Raw genomic sequence first — 23,023 nt, 5'->3', positions numbered from 1 at the left:
CCAAATAGTGAAGTATATTTAGGTATTTGCCTCAAAAGCACCCCAATATAGCAACTCCTAACACATTGTATTGCTGGAAGGTTACTTGACTGATTATGAAGAACTGTAGAAGTAATAGAGAATTATGAAATGAATACATGAATTTAAGACTGATCCCCTTAGCTGTCCAGTTACATAAAGTAAATTTGGAATGTGAGCTGAATATGACTTGTATAACAAGTTAAGACCAAGATCAAGTTCTGACATAACTGAACTACTGTGTAGGACCTGAAAATTACATGATATATTGCTCAATTTGTTTCTGATGTCTTGTACTTTTTTGCACAAACTTAGGTCTGCGTGTACCTTTCTGACAGGTTTTTTTTTTTTCTTCCTGATATGCAGCTCATGCTAGATACGTGGAATGAATCCATATTTTCAAATATAAAAAACAGACTTCAGGACAGTGCAATGAAGCTAGTTCATGCTGAAAGACTAGGAGAAGCTTTCGACTCCCAGCTTGTTATTGGAGTTCGAGAATCATATGGTAGGTCTTGCACACACTGATCTGTTGCCTCCTTACTTTATTAAATGAATTTTCTTCATACAAAGTTGACAGTTGTGGTAGTAGGGTTGGAATTATCTCAGCATTTTCCATTGATTTTTTTTTTTGTTGTTGTGCTTGTTGATACATTATACCAATTAAGTTTTGTTTATAATCTTTAGCTTCTTAGGTGATTTACCTGTGAATCAGTTACTGCAAAATCAATGTTTTCAAAGAGAAGAGTACTTTTTGACCTTTTGGGGTTGCACATATAACCGTACAGCTGTACAAAAACAATATGTCTGTACTCCTTTGCATACTGTTTCTGATTCTTTTGACAGTTTGAAGAAGAAATGCTAAGCAGTATACATTTTAAGTGTTTGAGTCTCTCTTTATTGCAGAACAGATCTGTCTATCTGAAACTTCTGTGATACTTCACCATTGCCTGCTACTTTTGAAAGCTTTCCAGCCTGTTGACCTAAACTTGTGGCTAATATTTTTTAAGACAGATTTTTATATAAGTAAAATTCTAACTTTTTTTAAAGCATATTCCATTTAATGACTATTCTTTTCTCTGTAACAGTTGAGAGGAAAGTGGAAACTCTCTTTCAAATAGTGCAAAGCACTGCAATAAGCTTACTGTCTCCATTCATGTAAAACAGGGAAAAAAGTCTAAAATGGAGACATTGTGATTTCAGGAACAGTGTCTAAGAGAAGTTTTTTGCTCAGTCAGGTGGAGAACTTTTCACTTTATTACGTACTATTCTGAGCTTTTTTATTCCTTCCTTACAATTTTGCAGTTGTATGTGTATGGTTACCAAGTTTGAATGTCAGAAGTGCTGGAGCTAAGTATGAAACTTCTTTCCAGTTTGCCGTAGCTGATCTGAATGTTTCTGGGAGCAGAGATTTGTCACATTTGGTTACCTTTGTGATCGGAGGCCATTTATCAGATCTTTCAAATTGCTCAATGCAACCTTTTAATACAAGTCTCACTCTCTCATTGAAATTTGCTTATTATTAGCCACATAAATTTCCATGACTTGACAGTAAGTTTGGACTTTCTCTTTGCAGTTAACCTTTGTTCTAATCCTGAAGATAAACTTCAGATATATCGGGATAACTTTGAAAAGGCATATTTGGATTCAACAGAGAGATTTTATAGAACACAGGCTCCTTCTTATTTACAACAAAATGGTGTACAGAATTATATGAAATATGTAAGTAAAAATTCTGTTGTAACTTTGTACTGAATGTGTTAGTACTTAAAATGATTGCTGTTCTACTTTTGCACAGGCAGATGCTAAACTAAAAGAAGAAGAGAAAAGAGCACTACGATATTTAGAAACAAGACGTGAATGTAACTCTGTAGAAGCAGTGAGTATAATGTGTAGAAGAATTGTGTATTTCCTAGTTATATAGTATTGTCTTGTAGTTTTTAGTTTTGTGTTACAGTATTATTTGATTGACAAAATTGGAACTGTTTCTTTTATGTTTGTTAATCATAAATTATTTGTTGCAAAAACAGGTATTTCTTTCCAATCTGGTAATCTACAATTTCTGCAAATGTTTAAATAGTACATGTAGATCAAAAGTTAGAACTGAAAAGCAGATTTTTATTCAGATTGGGTTTTGTTCTTTAATTTGGAGTTAGGTATGGTGGATATTTTTCCTATGGTTAACAGTGGAGAATGTTTGAAAATGAACTGTCAAATCTGTTTGGCAGACGATTTCTCAGTGCTCATTTAGAACACCTGAAAGAGTTATTGTTCATTGCAATCAAAAGGAACAATAGAAATTTCATTAAAGCTGTAATATATTTCCTCTTTGGCTGAAATATGGCCATTTAATATAAAAGATGGGTTTTCTTTTTTTCCTTCCCCTTCTTCCCTCTTCAGCAATTTTTTTACACAGTTCAGATTCTAGAGGAAGAATGCAATGAATATGTCATAATTGTCTGTGTTGAAATTAGTTCAGGAAACGGGTTATTTTAAATAAATACCTTTTAAATCTGATCATTTTTCTGAAGTGGATCAAAATGTGCTTTACACCTTTTGTTAAGCTGTGAGTCATTCATTTTGCACAGGTATAAATTGTAGCACGTATAAAGAGGCTGACAAAGAAGAGATGGTCCTGACATGTTCAGGCATTTTCTGTTCTAGATCTAATGCCTTGTTCAAGCCATCCAGCCTGGTCCAAATAGGGTATGCTGGAATGAGAGCTATTCTTAGCTCTTGGATGTATACTTGGAAATGAAATAGGGTAGTTACTGTTCCAGAAGTGGTGGCTCCCCTGAGAGAAAAGAGTCGACAGAAATACTAAGCTCCTTAATGGTTTGGAGGAGACTTTGCCACATTTACTAACCTAAACATTGTGAAGAAATATGGTTCCTGTATAGATTCTATTCAAACTGCCTCATAGTTTTATGAATCAGTGAATGAGTTAATTATTTTATAGAGCTAATTGTTGAGAACAGGTTAGATTTTGTGTCATGGCAAACTTGAGACACATCAGACTTTGGTTCAGGTGGCTGCTTGAGCTAATCCTGTGTTTAATGTATTTCAGCTCATGGAGTGCTGCGTCAATGCCCTGGTGACATCTTTTAAAGAGACTATTTTAGCTGAATGCCAAGGCATGATCAAACGAAATGAAACAGAAAGTAAGTGGAGATTCAAGAGCAGTGCAGGGTGAACCCTGCATGAACTGCATAAAAATAGATTTGTGTGTAGATATATCAAATTACTATTTTTAATAGATGGTGGTAGTGTTACATATAAAAATATTATTGCACATGAACAATCCCACAAAAAATGAGCATCATTGATTCATATTTTTTCCTATCACTTTTGAAATTGATGTACACAATACTTTAATTTGAATTAGTGGATAGTGGAAAGAAAATATTTTGTGCTCCATTTTCTTTATTTTTTCCTACACTTACTTGCATTATATTGACCAGCTCTGGTAAATGCTCCATATGTCTTTACTTTGTCTTTGAGTACTCCAGATAAAAACATTTTCTTTGTTTCACCCCTCTACCTCTTTATACCTGGGAAAAAAAGTGAAACATCTCTTTATAAAAATTTTTTTTTCTGAAAGGCAGGGAGAAGATTTTCTTATTCTGATTATTGATGCAGGACCTGTAGGTCAAATGAACAAAATCTTTGCAAGCTGTTTATGGGGTTTTATAGCCAGTATATCAGTGTGAGTATTGAAAGTTAGCTCTGCATGTCTTTTGAAAGTTTTCAGAAGATTTTTTTAACTCTGCTGCCAGAAGTTGAGAAGTTAGTATGATAAAACAAACTAAATATGTCATTAACATGTAGGAAAAATGAAAAAAAAAAAGAAAAAAAATGAAAAAATTCAGGTAGGAAAAATGAGAAAAAGAAACGAAACTGAAATCACAGATTAATTTTTCTTTGAGGTCTTGGTATCCTGCATCCAGGGAATATTTACAAATGTCTTCAGAGGTTTTCATTTCTATTGAAATGAGAAAACTGTTTTATGACTTATAATATTATAGAAAATACTTCTAAAACCAGCATTTAGGAAAATATTTGACCTCAAAACTATGTTATACTGATCTGTTCATCTAGCAGCATGATTTCTGGCAATAGCCCAGAGCTAAATGTAGAAAGCAGTGAAACTTCTTATGAGTATATGTTACAGCCTTTGGGAGAATGCAGGAGGCTTATGTAAATACAGAGCTTCAGAAGGGTTCATCTGCCAAAGGACCTTTCTTTAGAAACCTGTTGAACTATTCACAGAGCCCTCTCTTGTGGCTGTGTCTGTCCTGTGGTAGTGCTTGGTTGCAGGGCACTTCCGCTCAGTCTGTAAGAACTGCTTCAAATGCTTCTATGAAGGGTGCAGCTGCAGATGACTGAAACGTAATTAAAGACTGGAGCTATGCATAGTAATGTATACATCTGATAGTGTCCTCTGCTATGCTTTGCTTACTCATCTGACTTGCTGATATTATCTGCCCCAAAGAATTCAGTGATGTTTTCTTTATTAAACAGCACTGACAAAAAAGGACTGTTTTGGTGGGGATTTTTGGCTATGAGCTGTGCACATACTCTTATTATGTTAAGTAATATTTACATGCTGTGCAAAGACAGGAAGGAATAATATTTTTCCACTAAAATCTATCCAAAATGTCATAGCTTGCAAACGCTTCAGGACTGACTTTCTGTGTTTTTGTTTGCTTATATTGTTGGGGAAGGGAGGCCTAAATTTTATTTCTGAAGTGCAGCAGAAATAAAAAGTATGCTTGGCTTTCGTGAATACAGAATGAAAGCAAACTTTAAGTGCCCCGACAACTACAGCACTGATTTCTTTACTCTTCAGTGTCATAATATATTCTGAGAAAAGTTCCAGTAAAATACTCCTTTTGGTTTTGTTACTTTGAAATCTGTCTTTGAAGAATTTATGGGTTTTTGGAGTCTGCAGTCTTAGGGATGCACCTGGAGTCTTCCTTTGCTACTGATTCTTAAGAGAAACCACTGATTTTTTTTTTTTTTTAGTATTTATGGTATCACTACTGTACAGAAGTAGATGTAGAGCCCTTTAAGACAAGGCCTTTTTGTTTCTCTTTTTTTCTGCCCTCTTTTCCTCCCTCTTACTCTTTTTAAAAGCCTAGATTAAAATATCCAGTAAAAGTTGAGGTTTTTGGACTTTTTGTATGTAAAACAGTGCTACCATTGGTTATAGCCGATCTAAATTGCACTGAGAATGCCTCCAACTACTTTTATTTTCTTGTTCCTGGAATTCAGCCCATAATGAGTTGTCTGTAGTACCATTGCAAGTTCTTATTCAATGTTGCTTGTAGTTTCCATTCTCTAAATTTGCTTTGTTATGTTCTAAAAGGATTTATTTTCTTCTCTGTGCTTTTCTATTTACTTCTGCAGCAGCTGTTGCAGTACAGATGATGGTAGCATATTTCATCCTCAGTGGTGATGGGATCTTGATGTTTATTGCTGACAAAAGAAATGCAGAAAAGAAAGCAAAGGCAGGGCCTCTGACTTTTCCACTTTCACAATAGACATAATATTGAGGAACTAGGTGAATCTATAAATTTTGTTTTCTGACCAAAAAAAAAAGTGTCCATTTGTTCTACTTCATGAAGCAAAGTACTTTGCCAAGCTGTGTTGAAATCTCTGTGGTCTCTTTAAAATAATCTGGTGACCTTAATCCCAGTGTTCTTTGTGGACAACTTTGTCAAGATGATTATTGACGTTTCAATATCCTCTTTTTTTTTTTTTTTAAGCAGTATACTGTAATATCTTCGCAAAAAGTAGACAAATAAAGCATCACATTTTGATGTTTTTGTACTGGTAACTTTCTGAAAAACTAAATAAACTCTTTGGGAAGAAGAGTTTTCAGTGTTTGCATTAGTCAGTTTTGGTTACTTCAGAACTTTGCAAGCTTTTATAAAACAAAGCGTTGTAAATGGTGTTAAAACATACACAAAGACAGGTGTGTTTGGCTTTAGTTTAAAATGTAAAAATGTTTTGAATCCATACAGTCTGCTGCATAAACTCCTGTAGGCTTCCAGCTGAGAGACATTCCTGCCAGGGATTTGAAGGCAATTTGTTAGAACCTGGATTTAATCCAAATTGGCATTGGTTTTAGGAGGGGTCTTATTCAAGCATGTGGTACTAGATGCATTAGTATAATATATAAGATACTATATGCATAAGCAAGTATTACATTGCAATAAATATTGCTTTTTTTGCCTTCAAAAGAATCTTCTTGTGGGACCAGAATCAGAACAGTACTCAAGACATCTTTCTTTTTGAGATGGATTATCCGTTCTTCGTGTATTTAATGTTCTACTTGAGACATGCCTAGAAGAAATGCAGTATATTTGGGTTTTACAGATGTCTTTGACTGGTGGCTTCATCAGTATTTATATCTTTCAGAGTTGCATTTAATGTTTTCACTGATGGATAAAGTTCCAAATGGCATAGAGCCTATGCTAAAGGATTTGGAAGAACATATTGTTAGTGCTGGACTTGCGGACATGGTAGCAGCTGCTGAAACTATTACTACTGTAAGTGTATTGGGTTTTTGTAAAATAACAACAGGAAAACAACTTTTCAGAAGTTAAATAGTCTCTATTTTTGGGACAAATGCATGAATGGAAATAATTTTTAAGATTTTGTGTTTAGAGATCAAATTTTGATCCACCGAATGTCTTTAGGATAATTTTTATTCTTTGTTTTCAGCTGTGGCTTTAAAAACTGAATCTAATCTGCAGTAAAGGTTGTAAATTAAGTGCATGGGATATTTATACAATACAATCATGCTAGAATCTTAATTTTAAAAGCCTAATCAGTTTTCTCAGAATTATAACTTCCTGATGAAATTTGCAATTTGATTTCAATCTAAGAGTGGTTGTTCAGTGTGGCAATTATAAGGGTTTTTCCCCACTGTACCTTTTCAGCTTTTTATCATCTTTTTTTTATGTGGGTCTAGGATGCCTAAGTGTCTGCAGCAGTTAGGATGTGGCATTTGTCTGTTATTGATCCTTGAAAACATCCTTTAAAATAAAATGCTACTGTATAGTATTTGAAAGTTACAGGTTTTTTAATATTTTTTGTATAGTGGAAATATTATCCTGAAAGTCTGTGTTCAAGCCTACATGCTGTAGAGCTCATCAATCCAGAGACTAAAGATAAAATGTAAATTCACAGTATGCAGTTTTTTAGGGTACAGCATTTTTACAGATTAGGGAATTATGTGTATGCTCACCCTGAATTCTGTGGAACCTTGGTTTTTTATTTGATTTTTGCCTCTTTAGGATTCTGAGAAGTATGTAGAGCAATTGCTCACGCTATTTAATCGGTTTAGCAAGTTGGTTAAAGAAGCTTTTCAAGATGATCCAAGATTTCTTACTGCCAGAGATAAGGTATGTGTTTCTGCTGGTCTTTTGTTCTTTATAAGACTTGTTGCAATTTGTGTTACGATGTCTCCAAAACCCTTGTGTGCATTCGCTGTTAAATTTAGAAGCTGCTATTACTCTCTTAAATGTGCAGACTAAAATATCGATGAAACTTACCACCAACTTAAGTGCTTTCAGTTTCTCTTATAGTGCTGCATAAAGTTGCATATATTCAGCTTTGTAATGGTGTAGAGCACATCAGAAGATGACCTTTGTATTGAGAACTGTAATGTCCGATTCAGCAATTGGAATTTACTTTGTATTTGTGTCATGACTTCACATGTGCAAGCTGCTCCATGTAATCTCTTGCTAAGTTATTGTTTAAAGGAAACTAATATGTTAGTGGAAGAGAGGAAAGTGTCAGTTTATTGGGAAATTGAGTCATAAAATTTGAACTCTCAGACTGAAAATAGAATCTGCAAGCTTTGGGCTAATAAAAAAATTTTAATTCCATGTTACAGTAGTGTAAAAAGAGATAAAACCTTTGCAATTCATATCAGAGAGAAATGGAGTGAAGCACCAATAATCTAATTATTTTTCAGGCATACAAAGCAGTTGTGAATGATGCTACAATATTTAAACTTGAATTGCCATTGAAGCAAAAGGGGTAAGCCATGTAAACTTTATGTGAATCAAGGTTTTTAAAATGTCTCTTCAAAAATAATGCTGTGTTTAAAAGGGCTTTGTGTTATTTGCATTATGGAATTTCAGATTGCTCATTGACCTCTGGTAAGACTCTCTTCGTGTGGAAGTGGATTAGTGAATAGCAGCCTGGTTCAACTTAAATTTATTTGTAGTATTTGGGGATCTGTTCTTTTATACCATGAGTCAGTTTGTTAGCTGAAGTTCATAATGATTTCCTGGATTATTAATTCCAAAAACCTTAGCTGTATAACTCTGCCACAACTTCAGCAAAGGTCCTGGGGAAAAATGAAGCAGTAATCTTCATGGGAATAACTGTGGCTGATTAAGGTGTAACCATCCACAAGCTGTTTTCCACCTCCTCTTGTGCCAGTTGTGAGTGTGACCTGTCCAGCTGTTGCATTTTTGTTTCAGTGCAGGATTAACCAGGTTAGTTTAAACAACTTCCAGTAGATTAGGCAGACCTGCGTGACTCAAGAAGAAGGACCATGCTTACAGTGCCCGCTCTGCTAACTCAGCCAAGAGAAGGTAGCAGTCAGTTAATTGATTGTTAACATTTACTGTGTGATGTGCCACTTGAGTAGGAACTTGTATTTATTTAGGTGCTTGGGATCGCTTATATACAGTTTGTCGTCTGATTTACTGTGGATACAAAGCTTTTGTAGCTGGGCTGCCAGCTTCCCTTTCCAATTGCTTCTAGTTAGGGGTGGATGGTTATAAATATCTGTCCAGTGTCTTGGTTCATATTCTGGGTTTGGTTTCGGATAATGGCAAGCCAGAATAGGGATTAGTCTTTCTCCTTGTATTTATTGGAGGAATGCTGTCACAAAAGACTAGATCCTTGTTTTCTATACTTCACATAGATGTAGGTAAGGTAGAGGAGTTTCTTAGGTATCTTCTAATAGTTTCCTTTCCTCTGGGACCATCTCAATTGATACCTCATTCAAACTGTTTCAGTCCTAAAGTGAACCCAGCCTAGTGGTTTCTTAGAAACCCCTGTAATTGTGATGGTCTTCTGTTCAGCATTCTTCTTCCCAAGCACTTTCAAGTTGATTAGATATGCAGTCTGGTTTGAGCAAAATGAAACTTCATCTTGCTGAGTCTTCTGTAATAGCCAAAAGACTTGTGATCTGCTTGTACTTCAAATGGGCTTTAGGAGGGTGGAAGACATTAGCCTGCAAGCTGCTTCATGAATTTAAAAAAAAGGACAAGTTGTCTGAAGAGTGTTAGCCCTGTCTATACTAATTGATGAGAGGCTGAAATAATGAGCAAGAAAAATGGATTCTTGAGCTTGCTGTGGGCCCTTTAGTAGCAGTCAGGTTGGTGCTATCTGACTCTAGGAATTGAGATTGGTCCTTGCCATTTGATTTTATTCACCAGTCTAGACACAGGTTCAGAGCATGACCTGTGCTTGACGAATTTTGAAGAACCACAATTTGACAACTGTAGCATCTTGTTCAACTTTAGTCTGCATTTAATCTCCTGGCTATTAGTCCATCCTTTATAGCTGTGATGAAATAATTTTATCCTGTTACTATGTGTTAGATGGGTTGAGTTTTGCAGTCTGTGAAGTGTGGTGCAGGAGGCTGTTCTTGAGAACTCGTTACAGCATACTGAGGAGATAAGTGAAACATTTCACTGTAGTATTTGTTAATTCTTTACTGTAATATTTCTTTCCATACAATATTTTGTTGTTTCACGCTGTAGTTTCACCTGTATACTTCATTGTTACAGTTCTAAAATAGTAATTAGTTAAAATAAGCTGTAGGAGCTTTCTGAAAGTGTTTGGCAGTATTTATTCTTTCAAGAAGAAAGGGTGTTATTTCTAATTTTTCATTGGTTTAACGAGGATATAAATTCACCACCAGGATCCTTGCCAAGGGGATCAGGAGAGAGCAGTCTGTCTTGTTAACAATGTGACTTCTCCAGAATAGCAGGATGCTGTATGGTTTGAAGAATTACTGTTCTTCTTTTATCTAGTGTTGGATTGAAAACACAGCCTGAATCCAAATGCCCTGAGCTTCTTGCTAATTACTGTGACATGTTGCTAAGAAAAACACCACTAAGCAAAAAACTAACCTCTGAAGAAATTGAAGCAAAGCTTAAGGAAGTGGTACGTTTTTGCTTTTTATTCCACAATTATTCTGAAGAAGGAATTTATTTGCTCTAATTTATTTCCTTATGTGGGTTGAGGCCTTGATCCTCAAAAGCAGTTATGCGGGGTGTGATAGTAGAGAAAAGAGTTTATTATGTTATGAAGTGTATGTGTGTGTGTTTAAATATTGTAAATCATTCAGTGTTTCATGTCTCCTGCGTTGGATCACAAAATTGGTATATTAAATTAACGCCTATATGGGACTTTAACATATTACAATAACTAATATTTGTCTAGAAAAAAATACAGGGGATTTTCACATACCAGTGTCAATATCTTCCTTGATTTAAGATAATTTCTTGATGTTTGAAAAATTGAGAAATTGAAGGTGTGATATTAGGAAACATTCATCACTGATGCCTATGATAGTATTAACACAGTTGTTCTTAAGGCAATGTCAAGTAGCCTTTCTCTAGTCATACAGTGCCATTAGATCAGGATTCAGAGTCGTCTGGCTGACAATGCAAATAAATATATTAAACTCTGTTTTTGACAGCTTTTGGTACTTAAATATGTACAGAATAAAGATGTTTTCATGCGATATCACAAAGCTCACTTAACAAGACGTCTGATATTAGATATATCAGCTGATAGTGAAATTGAGGAGAATATGGTGGAATGGCTCAGAGTAAGTAGCATCACATCTTTCTTTGATTGTGCCTCATGCTTGTGATTAATTAATATTCCACTCTTGAACTTAAATAACTTTCTTGCTTAGGTGAGTTTTATCTTAAATAGCAGGCCCCTCAGAGCATCTTAATACTTCCCTTCTATCACAGTACTTCGTTAAAGTAAAACTGTTTGGCTCTTCTCTAGTAGTGCCAGTGACAGATTTTAAAATATTTCACATACAATTATCTAAAGGTTTCATATATTCCGTATAATCAAAATGCAGTGTACTTGTTTAATTATGTAAATAATTTGAGATCCATTCTAATTTTGATTTTTTTATGTAGATTAGAATATTATTTGCATGCCTGAAACATTCCTTCAAATTTCAGAAGTCATGGGTTCTTTAATGCATGCATATGTTCTTCGGCACTTGAATTTCTTTAAAAGAATCACCATATGTCCTTAAGGGATAACTACTTATGATCCATGCAAAAAACCCCTTTATATTGCATTGCAGATTAACTATTACTGTAAAGCAATGACACCAGTGTACTTCTTTGTGCTCTTAATTTATTTGAGCTTATTATTTTAAAAATAAAGTTTTTTGTTCATCATTTTCTATGTCATATTTGTTTATGTAGGAAGTGGGAATGCCAGCAGACTATGTAAATAAGCTGGCTAGAATGTTCCAGGATATCAAAGTCTCTGAAGACTTGAACCAGGCCTTCAAAGAAATGCACAAAAATAATAAGCTTGCTTTACCAGGTATTGTTTTCAAATTATTTGCTACTTTTTATTTCTCTTGGTGAAAAATAGCTCTGTTAAAATCTTAGGTTAAAAATTATGTCATCTGCAGGTTGAACACAGTCTCCATGGCATTGTTGCCCCTAGATTGGAATCGTCTGTAGACTCTGCTTTCTCCTGCAGTTGATGTTAGAGCTGTTATCACTCTGAGTTGTTGTGGGTTTTTCTTGTGAGCAGTCTTGTAGATACAGATTCCCTTCTCTTCTAGACAAATTGCAAGCAGGGGCTTGCATTGGTATCAGCCAGGTGAATGCCTGCACTACCTCCTTTTATGCCCTCATCATTCTTCTAGTGCTCCATGCTGTGCTCCTTCTTTATCTGCCAGCAGGAGAGCTGGATGCATGCTATGGAGGGCTTAAATCACATTCTGAGATTGTTTCACTGATGAGCGAGGCTGAGGAACATTAAGTATTGGACCTGCCATGCTGAAAACTCTTTGAGTAGTGCTTGTAAGCATCATCTGTAAAGCTGCACCAGTGTTTAAGGAGCTCTGCAGCAGCAAGAGAAAAAACAGGTTTTGATCAGTGCTTCTGGCAGAAGGCCAGTGGTGCATAGAGTGCCTTAATGTTTAAGTAGGTAGACACTCTGCAACTTTCTGAAAATTCAATCCTTCATAATTGTGTTGAGAGTAGGAAAAAAACCCAAAACATTTTGGTTTATCTATCTGTTATACCTGGAGATTAATATAATCCAATATCATCTTACAGCTGACTCTGTGAATATTAAAATTTTAAATGCTGGTGCCTGGTCCCGAAGTTCTGAAAAAGTGTTTGTCTCACTGCCCACGGAATTAGAAGATCTCATCCCCGAGGTCGAAGAATTTTATAAAAAGAATCACAGTGGTAGAAAACTCCACTGGCACCACCTCATGTCCAATGGAATTGTAAGTGTGTATTTTTCATTGTATCAGTCTTATTGAGTGCACTCTCTGTGTATTTATAACAGTAAGGAAGCTTGTGATTCAGACAGGCCTGTAAGTAAAATTTTCATCCTCTTCACAGATAACATTTAAGAACGAGGTTGGCCAATATGACTTGGAGGTTACAACATTTCAGCTGGCTGTGCTGTTCGCGTGGAACCAAAGACCCAGAGAGAAGATCAGCTTTGAAAATCTTAAACTGGCAACTGAGCTCCCTGATGCAGAACTTAGGAGGACTTTATGGGTATATCCCTTTCTCTTGAAACAGATTGCTTCTTGATTTTTGTACTCTGAAATACTGGATTAGTATTTTTAAAGCACTGTCTGATAACACTTTGAAACTGAAATGTGAACGCCTTTCTTGGTAATTAATCAATTGTAGTGCTGGCTCCTTGCACTGCTGCTGGACCCACACAGCCTTTATATTGACACACTCTCTCTACCCAATGTTACTTCAGAAGCTTTTGGAAACTGCAAGAATTTTTTGACCATATGCTGTCTAAAGCAGAGAGTTACAATTGTGTATTGTCAAGTAGGTCTGGTCTAACTCTAGGAAATTAGTGACACCTGGTAAATGTTGCTTAAAAATAACTTCAATGTTTGCTTTAGCAGACTACTAATTATTTAGCTCATGAATAAAGAGAGAAATCACGTAAGTCAGACTTAACACCACTTCTGTAGCTGTGAGTTTGTGTTTTACTACTTTGTATAATTTTGCTTATGCTAACCCATTGCAGAAGGAGATTTGGTAAACTGTCTCCCCTCTCTGATTTTACTAGTTCCAAACAAGGTTATGTGGTTCTCTCTCTACAGTCAGTACTGCAGTGAATTATGGTTGTAGAAAGTAGTTGTTTCCATTTAGAAAGTCTGGTGTTTTATTTTCATTCTTTCTCCCCCTCCCCTTTTCTCTGTAGTCTCTTGTAGCATTTCCAAAGCTGAAACGTCAGGTTTTATTATATGAACCTCAAGTCAATTCACCCAAAGACTTTACAGAAGGAACCCTCTTCTCGGTGAACCAGGAGTTCAGTTTAATGTAAGATGATGTTTGAAAAGTAAAATAACAATGTACTGTTCTATAACTAAAGGAATTCACTTAAACTTTGTTCTTGAAAGTTTTCAAAATTAACCTAGACACATACTTTGCTGCCCTGCACTCACTTATTTTGGCAATGGTCATGCTTCAAGTCGGTGATTGGACTAGATGACCTCCAGCAGCCCCTTCAAACAAATGTTTTTATAATTCTAATTTTTGTGAAATTAAATTTTTTAGACACTTAGGGACGAGGTGCAAAATTGGAGGCTTTGCTATGGCAGTAAGTCCATAAAGTTTCAGGGAAGACAGCCTGTAATCAGAGCAGTAGTGCTGTATTGATTATTACACATGCACAGAAGTTCAGAAGCAGAGTTATAAGTTAACAAAAAGGAAGTGAAGCTGCTTAATAATGTGGTGTGCTGTCAAGGGCCAGGATTTTTGGTGTGGCTCTCACCAGAGAGGAGTGTCTTTCTTTCTGTGAGAATTGCAGTGCTCTTTTACTGGTACTTTGAAATCCTTCGAGCACAAAATAATACAAAGAGAGAATGTCTAAGTGATACATTCTACGTTCAGTGTGGTTTACTTGCTTCTGCTTGCCTCTACTCTCAATGTCTATGATAAGAACTGGCTCCTTGCCAGGAACCCCAGATTCTGTGCCTCATTCTCAGCAGCAGCTGGACATGTGGATCTGTGGAGAAAGAGCTAAGTGACGAATTTGCTTCCCTGGGGCTTAGTTTGTTGCCCAGGGTCATAATGCTTATTCTTGTCATCAGGATTCTGAGCTTTGGAAAATGATCAGAGGACATGGCAGAGGACACAGGCTGTAGAGAAAGTTTGTGGGTGACTGCTGAAGAATGCCATCAGCTTTCTTTGTTGCAGTTAGCTGGGTTTTGTGCCAGACGGTTCTTTGATGGAATGTTCACTAGCCATATGTCCTGAATTTTGTTCTAAAACCTTCCTCCAGAGAACCCTACATTTATATAATTAAATTGAAATATATTTTTCTGAAATTTTCTTGTTTCAGCTGCTGGATTTACTTGTAATGCTTGCTAGCATTATTAGGTTTCATTTTGCGGAGACATTGGCATTGAGTTTTGATCTGTCAGACAGCTCTTTCACTGCTGCAATGCTAATAACCTATAAGTATCTGATCTGTCATGGTACTTGTTGCTGTTGTAATTTAAGTTTAACGGAATTATATAATTGAAAGTTTTGGGGTTTGTTTTTGTTTTGTTTTTTTTTTTGCTCACTTTTGTGCAATACAACTTTTTTCAGAAAAAATGCTAAAGTTCAGAAAAGGGGCAAGATAAATTTGATTGGTCGATTGCAACTTACTACAGAGAGGATGCGGGAAGAGGAGAATGAAGGAATAGTCCAGCTAAGAATATTGCGAACCCAGGCAAGTAACCTGCCAGAGAAATACAAAATTCCCCTATTTCTTTTGTTGCATTATCATGACTATAATCTGTTGTGTTATTATTACATGCTGCCCACTATTGGATGTTGGTATATGAAATGGGTGCCTTTGAATCCCATTGGAAGTCAGTTCTGCTGCATGACTCTAGATCCTTGTGAATACCTGATTTTGCATGTGTGTTTGTGCACTTGTAGTTATCAGCCTCCTGTTCTGAAGTACCAAGTCATCATCTCAAAAGGGGACAAAGCAGATATTACACAGGTGGTGAAGGCATATGGTGTGGGGTGGTGACAGCAGCAGATTGGTAAAGTTGAGTGACACTGGCCACCACCATGAATAAGCAGCATTGTTGATCTTGATATCTCTTTGGTCTGTATGAAGAGAATAATCTTGGAGGTGGAATCATGCTGTAGTAACAGTACTATGACTTCTCTTTCGAGGAGAAGTTGAAAAGTGCATCTTAGGTGTACAAACTACAGCTTCCTGCTCTGTGGTTGATAGTTAGCTACTATCAACCAAATCTTTTGAGCTGACAGTTTTTAAAAAGCCTGGATTTTTTTAGGCACTGGGGATCATTACATACAATGGAGTCTCCTTTTGCTGTCAAGTTTCAGGTCTGTTCTATCAGTGAGGTTGGATTGCAGGCCATGCAGATTATGAGTTGTACCGCCTGATGTAATTTACAATGTAACCATTCTGGCAGCAGCAGGGTTAATGCCTAGTTGCACTTAAAAAATGAGTGAAATGTTAACAAGGTATATCACAAGTCACCTAGGAAACTGCAACTTCTGCTCAGGGAGTGAGTGAGCATTTGGTTTTAGTGAGTAATTCACACTCTAGATACAGGATTTAACTGCTCCTTTGATTGGATTTGTCTTGTATCTCTTGCATCTTGCCAGTGCTTCATTCTTTTCCTTTGTCAGCTTCTTTGTAAAAGCAGTTCTATATAGGCTAAAAAATGCAGCGAATTTCTGATTTCTAAGGAAAAATACAGATTTCCTTGCTGTATTGCCTTACCAGGAGCCTCCTATTAATGCTGTGTTCATTTTGTCGCTTCACCCAGGCATTTAAAAATAATTATTTTTTTCCTTCTTGTCCCCCACTAGGAGGCTATCATCCAAATAATGAAGATGCGGAAGAAAATTACTAATGCCCAGCTTCAGACTGAACTCGTAGAAATATTGAAAAACATGTTCTTGCCACAAAAGAAAATGATAAAAGAGCAAATCGAATGGCTTATAGAGCACAAATATATCAGAAGAGATGAGTCAGATATCAACACCTTTATATACATGGCCTAATTGGAGGACTCTGCGGGATGCTGAGAACGTAAATGGAAGGGTGCTTGGACAGACAGCTGCAACAGTTTGTGCTGCAGAAGGACTTGTTTTGACTTTCATTACATATTAAAATCCCTGCCTTACCTTACAGAGGACTATATTTTGCCAATCTCATTCAGCTAGCATGATGGCATTCCCTTCATGTTGCACACTTTTAACAGCATGCTGTTTTGTGGGAAACTTGCATTCATGAAGAGCCCATTGTGAACTTTTTAAAGTAGATTTGATTTACACCCACCAGGAAGAATACAGGTTTGGGTTTTTAGATGACCAGTACTTGCACAAGGAAAAAATACTCAAATATTCATGCACTGAGGAACTGCTATTAGTTTTGTTTTGGGTTTGTTTTTTGTTTTGTTTGGTTTTGGTTTTTGGGTTGTTGGTTTGTTTTTTTAAATGCAATTAGGACTAGAAGTAGCACTTTCACTTTTGTGTTTTGGATCAACAGAGTAATGTACTGTCCATCTCTGATCCTTTTCATGTAATAACATTTGAGAGACACAAACACATGCATCACAACTGATACATATTTGTTACAGTTAAAACCTGTTTGCTAGAGCAGTGCTTCAATCTAGTAACTGGATTTTAATAATTGACACATTAAGTGACACAAAAGTAATTCCAAGTCATCGGTGATATTTTTCCCTAAGCAAGAGATCATTGTTTTTAAATTATTTCCTGTAAACAAGTGGATATGTTGTTATCTTAATTTGGACAGGTGATTTGCTACAATCCTTTTTGACGAGGTAAAAGTTTCTTGAATGATACTTCACTCTAAAAGCAGCTTTCGTGGGTGGGTCTGCTATAGGAACAGAAATATTAAGTGTATTTCCTTGTACATTTAATATTTATATTCCAAATATTTCAGTACGACTACATATATCAGGAGGCATTAAAGAGTAATTTATGCACAACTCCCGCAGAAAGAGAATAACACTTGAAGATCCCTGTACTATTTCCTCAGTGGTAACTTTTATATACATGCAAGGTTAATCCAATCGGACTAGTCAACATCTTTATATGAAAACCAAACCCTCTGCTTTCCATTTGGTAACTGGTAGGGTAGGAAGTACTCTTCTGATTAAAATGATAAAACGCTAAGGAAAAATACCTTGTTCAGTGTATGTAGAGAGAGTGCCAAACACATCAGGAATCTCAATTTCTTAATGTTACCTCTTCCATTCTCAATCATCTGAAGTAGTCATTTGGCACTGCCCTACTCTCTGCTGTTCTGAAAAGTCCCAGCATGTACTGGAGCGATACCATGAGTCATAGGAGCAGAGTGCCTGTCTTAGGACAAAGGTAAGTTGCGCTTTATTCAGTTCTGTATGAATATTTCTTCTATAAATTACAAGTGTGTGAAGTTATTTTTTAATTAACCAGTTGAACTACAACATCTAAAGGCCTCATCTTCTATGAGGATGAAATGGAGAAGAGGATAAAATTAACTTTAGTCAAAAAAGAAAGCCTTCCAGTAAGTAAGAGGAGGAGTTTTACTCTCACATGGTTACAGTAGAGTATGCAGGAAGAGTGGTTTAAAAGCAAACTCTTCAAGAATGGCTGTTTGCACCCTTAAGCAGGCTGTGTGCTCTGTTACTAATGTAAATGCCAGTGTGACTGCCTGAGAACAGTGTGGATTTCAACATCTGTTTGAGTAAGAAGTTTTTGGTAGTGAGGGTTTCATGACCAAGAGATGGAGAAATCAAGGCCTGGCCAATTACAATTGATTGAAATCCTACAGCTTGTATTACATGCTTTTATTGATACTCAAAAGTAGATGCTGTTTAAAAATATTGCATCTTTTATGTTGGCCCTGTGGTGTTGCAATTCAGAATCAAAAGGAAGTGGTGCTCTGTGTAGTTAACCAATGAAACTATTTGAACATTAGAAAACAAAATTCTAATAAAACACTTTGTGCTGCAAGACTTTCAGTCTTTGTAACTTTAAAGTAATAAATGTTTACTTGGGATAACTGGGGAGAACATGACAGTCTGAGCACACTCTTCAACATGAAAAATTCCAACCCTTAACCAGAGAAGAAAGGTGTGAAATGGTCACATGGAAAGAGTCACCAAGGGGATAATGCTAATTTTGAAGCCATTGGTTTAGATTTGAGAGAGAAGTTTAAGAGACTGCATCTCAGATACAACTCTTTAGGAAGGTGGAATGTATGCAGAAAGGAAAAGCTTGCTAAAAGCTAAGGAGCTACACATTCCCTCAGCTAATAAATACAATACAACCTGATTGTTACCTATACATTTCTCAAAACCTGGGATGGAAATACAATTGGTAATGTGCCTATGACATGGTCATTTTTTCTTTAAATATATACCAGAAATGGATGTTGGGTTTTTTATGAAATCTAAGACAGACACCAGCAAATTTGTTAAAGATGCAGAATCACGTTTACCATCCTTCATCAAGTCACTTCACCAATATGCACTTAAAACTAGTATCACCTGGGGCACAGGGAGATACCTGGGGTAAGCTGTTCTTTTGGGGAGGGTAGAGTTCAGATCTAAATGAAAACTATTCTTCACTTGCAATATGGCAACAACGCACTTTTAAGGCTGCAATTTTTAGCTATGAATATATATGTCCAAAGACCTAGCTTGAGGAGGTGCTGCATCTGAAAAACACGTTGCCACACACACTGCCACGGTGAATAGCTAAGGAATGAAATCTGGTGTAGAAGGGGCGGGGGGAAATCTCTCTTAATGGGTTTAATTAAGAAATACTGTTAAATATTTCTCTGTCCCAACAACTTGATGATAATCTCAGTTTCAATTCTGAAGTCTTCCATTTTCCTCTTTCCACAGTTGGTGTCCCTAGCTTCTACTTTTACTCATTTATTTTTCGTTATGACTGTAATGCAGTTACATTTCCAGATGACAATGTGACTTTCTCATTTTCATATTTTTAAAATTATTATAAATGTTCTGAATGTTCACATCTTGCATTTATCTGCATTGGGATGCCATTGTCCTGTAAAGTGCAAATTTTAAAAATACAATTGGCAAAAAGATTTGATAGTTTTACAGAAAGATTTGCTATCTCAAACTGTTTTCTATTTTCATCTAAATGACTGGGATGCTATCTTTGTAATTCTTTAAGGTCATATTTGTGAAATAAACAATACATGAAAGCTTTCCTGTCATATACACTATATGTAGTCTGGAGTGTTGAGCAAACTTGGGTTCCTGAGTTGTAATAACTATCTCCGTATGGTATTTACAATTTTGAATGTGTGCCACTACCAAGATAATAATGCTGTACAATTTTGAATGGTGGTAGTTTCTTTATGGCAGTCCAGCTGAACTATTTTGATGTACTGCTTAATTTTTGAATTTTATTTTTTAAGTTGTATAATTTATTTTCTTGCAAAATAAAAATGTAATTTAAAAGACTACTCATTTAGCAAGGTATTTTGGTGTCTCACCCTACAAAATTTTTAAGTTGAATTCAGATGCTGCTCCTAAAATTGCCACTGTATGAAATTTGCCTGACTTCAAGTCCCAACAGCTGTTATGATCAGAGTAATTAAAAAACAAAAGTGGAGACTTCCAATTCTTTTCTTGTTAAAAATTATTACATATGTAAGATTATATGTAGAGCTATTTAGTCTTTAAATTTTATTTAAAGATGAGCTGTAGTCTTTCAGTCAGTGTATCAAAGCTTGCCATGCCAAAAGTGGCTGGGAGTTGCCTAACTTAGTTTATGGAATTTTTAAAAAGGTTGTGTCTCTGTGCAATTTACAGGGATGAACTTGGATTGCTGAATATTTTGGTTTATTTGTCTCTGAAGTTATTTACAAGGTGCATCACTGAAACTTACTGGTGTTGCCACCAGGACCTTCAGGGAGCTGATCCTACAGTAAACAGTGATATGGGAACAGTCGCTTGCCTGAAGGAGTGCTTTTAATGTAATGGCTTTTCTTTTCTGATTGTTCTTGCCTTTTAATGTGAATCTCTTTTTACATTTCAACTCCTTTCTTTAAGTGCACCAGCTAACCATCGGTGTTTTGTGTTCTCTGGTACATGCAGAGTTTAGAACTATTTGTATGGAATAAACAGCTATTTTTGAGTGACTGCTCAGTACTGTGCATGGCAGTTGGCCAACTGGCAGTTCTTGCAGGAAGAGTTTTGATGGCAGGTTGCTGTTATTTCCAAACTTTTTCCCTCTGTTAGGGCAATATATAGTCTTCCCCAATGATTTTTCAGGAGAAGTTGTTCTCTAGAAGCCAGTTATTGCAGGAGTTCCTTGGCTGAATCAACTCCTACTCCTGTAAATTGATCACAGTTCAGGTAGAATCATTGACATAAATACAAAAAGCTTAACCTGGTTCATTCCTCTAATAAAGTGAGAATGTGGCTTTATTTTCTTCTTTGCTTTACCTGTGAACATAGAATCATAGAATTGTTTAGGCTGGAAAAGACCCTTTGAGTCCAGCCGTTAACCCAGCGCTGCCAAGGGCACCACTAAACCATGTCCCTGAGTGCCACATCCACTAAGTCCAGGGATGGTGACACTTCCCTGTTTTACTGCTTGACAGCCCCTTCCATGAAAAAAGTTTTCTTAATATCCAATCAAAACCTTCCCTGGCACAACTTGAGGCCATTTTTTTGTTACTTGTTAGAAGGGACCAACCCCTCCACCCTTGGCTACAACCTCCTGTCAGGCAGTTGTAGAGAGTGATGAGGTCTTCCCTTTTCTTCAAGCTAAACAACCTTAGCTGCTCCTCACAGGACTTGTGCTCTTGATCCACTCCCTGGATATCTCAACATCTCTAGGTAGACATGGTGCCTGACATTTGATCTCACTTATTTTAGTGATGGAGATCCACTATGGAAATTCATCTGGATACTGTGCTTCAGCTCCTGCATGCAAGCTTAAACACCTGTAAAGAAAGAACAGGTCGAGTCACGAATGGCAGCTGCTGCTTCCTTCTGCGGATCCAGGGCATGGCCAAAGCAAATACCACCTGCTGAGCTAAGCAAGAGCAGCACAGTGTTTTAATAGTCCATGACTGGACACCAAAAGTGAGTGACTTCGAAATTAGTACATTATAGTCAGTCTTGGTGAGAAGAGATGATGAAAAAAATTAAAGAATGTTAGCAGGTTATATCCCTGAAAAAGAGCTTTATACTGCAGGAGTAAAGGCAACTTAAATGAGAATTTTCTGGGTTTTGTTCTACCTGTTTTCAGCATTACTTATTTCTGAAAAATATCTTCATCCAACCTGGATGTTTTTTGCTATATGGTACGTATATATGTTCAGAGTAAAACCTTCAGTTTTTCCTGAGACAATATTTATCAGTTCCTATGTTATGTTATGGTTTGAACTTGAAAACTGTCTCTAAATCAAAGGTCTAGACTAGACCACCTTAGAACATCAGCTACTGAGAGTCGAGGAAGCAAAGGAGTACAAATGCTTCCCTTGCCAGTGCCTGTCCCAGTCAGCCTCTTGCTACATGTCTGGAGAATCTTTGGATATATATGGAAAGCAAGAAGTCTTTTACTTTTGAGAGCCAAGATAAAGGGAAATCCTCTCTCACAGGGAATGAATGAGATGTAGAACAGAAAATCAATTGAAGTAGTTTTGACAAATGTTAGTTCGACAATGTGAAGATCAAATATTTAAAAAAAAAGAAGTCAAGGTAGCAAATGGATGTTAACAGGTTGTTGAAATACTCTCGCTTTCTAGTGCTATATCCAAAGCCTGGTTCTTGGCATATTTTCTATTTTGGGGTACAAGAGGAAGGAAAGGTGCAAGTAAATGCTTGTTTATATGACAGGTCTGGGGAATGCTTCATTCAGTTGTGGGTTACTGTAACAGTACACTAACTCCTTCAGGGACTAAAAAAGTGGTTGAGGAGAAGAGACCGATCAGAAACAAATACAGAATTGCTTGTCCTAGACTGTGTGCTACAGCACAATTCAGAGAAAGTCACTTTGCGTTCTCAACCTGTTCCTTTGAGATACAAAGCTTGAGACCGGGAAAGATCCAGGCTTTTCCCGACCTAGCTCTGTGCGTGTTGGAGAGCCAGGGTGAAGTGGGGCACCGTCACGCTGGCAAACAGCTGTAGAGATTTGTGCTGGCTTTCAGTCTAGAAATCCAGGTTCAGAGACAAGAGAGTGTGAGGGGAGAAAGCACAGTGCAGAAAAGACCGTGGGGCTCGGATGGGCAGCCTGAGACTCAGCTGGGGTTGAGCTGGCATCAGTCGTTCCGTGAAGGCAGCTGCCGGGACCGTTCTCGGCCAGGTTCGAATTCTGAGCTAACAGTGTTAGGGGTTTATGCCATGGCCAGGCAGGAAGGGGTTTAGGGGGAGTTAAGTTGCTGACTGTTCCGAAAGCAGCGCTCAGCTGCAGCACAAGGGCACGCCAGACACAAAGCGTGCCGGGCTCACCAGCACTCGGCGCTTTCATCCCCACGACCTTGTCGTGCGCGGGATGTTTCCGATACGGGATTAAATGTCCGCGGCTCAGGTCAGCTTAACCTGCAGCGTGAGGCGGGCGAGGGCCAGGTCGAGGAGGGGCGGAGCGGTGGCGGAGAGGACACACCCCCGGGGGCTGGTTCTTTTCCTGTAAGGATTTTCCACGCTGTCTCCCTGCGGTTCGTTACCAGTGATTTTTCTTCT

At 37.0% G+C, this 23,023-nt stretch overlaps 1 protein-coding gene across 1 annotated transcript in view; it reads left to right on the top strand.

Moving 5' to 3' along the window:
• CUL5 (cullin 5) overlaps positions 1-19,813 on the top strand; it is a 31,863-nt gene extending 12,050 nt beyond the window's left edge. The window contains exons 5-19 of the mRNA XM_084200877.1: positions 385-526; positions 1,595-1,740; positions 1,817-1,897; positions 3,086-3,179; positions 6,442-6,572; positions 7,323-7,430; positions 8,006-8,070; positions 10,086-10,218; positions 10,757-10,888; positions 11,514-11,637; positions 12,384-12,559; positions 12,678-12,839; positions 13,510-13,628; positions 14,904-15,027; positions 16,152-19,813. Of these exons, the coding sequence (XP_084057003.1) occupies positions 385-526; positions 1,595-1,740; positions 1,817-1,897; positions 3,086-3,179; positions 6,442-6,572; positions 7,323-7,430; positions 8,006-8,070; positions 10,086-10,218; positions 10,757-10,888; positions 11,514-11,637; positions 12,384-12,559; positions 12,678-12,839; positions 13,510-13,628; positions 14,904-15,027; positions 16,152-16,346 (1,932 nt within the window). The 3' untranslated portion in view covers positions 16,347-19,813. The remainder of the gene's footprint in view (positions 1-384; positions 527-1,594; positions 1,741-1,816; positions 1,898-3,085; positions 3,180-6,441; positions 6,573-7,322; positions 7,431-8,005; positions 8,071-10,085; positions 10,219-10,756; positions 10,889-11,513; positions 11,638-12,383; positions 12,560-12,677; positions 12,840-13,509; positions 13,629-14,903; positions 15,028-16,151) is intronic.
• The last annotated feature ends 3,210 nt before the right edge of the window (positions 19,814-23,023 follow it).

The sequence above is a fragment of the Fringilla coelebs genome, assembly GCF_963513975.1.
Source record: "Fringilla coelebs genome assembly, chromosome: 2".
Classification (NCBI taxonomy): domain Eukaryota; kingdom Metazoa; phylum Chordata; class Aves; order Passeriformes; family Fringillidae; genus Fringilla; species Fringilla coelebs.
The sequence above is the reverse complement of the archived record's forward strand: the minus strand, read 5'-3'. Positions and strand labels throughout refer to the sequence as shown.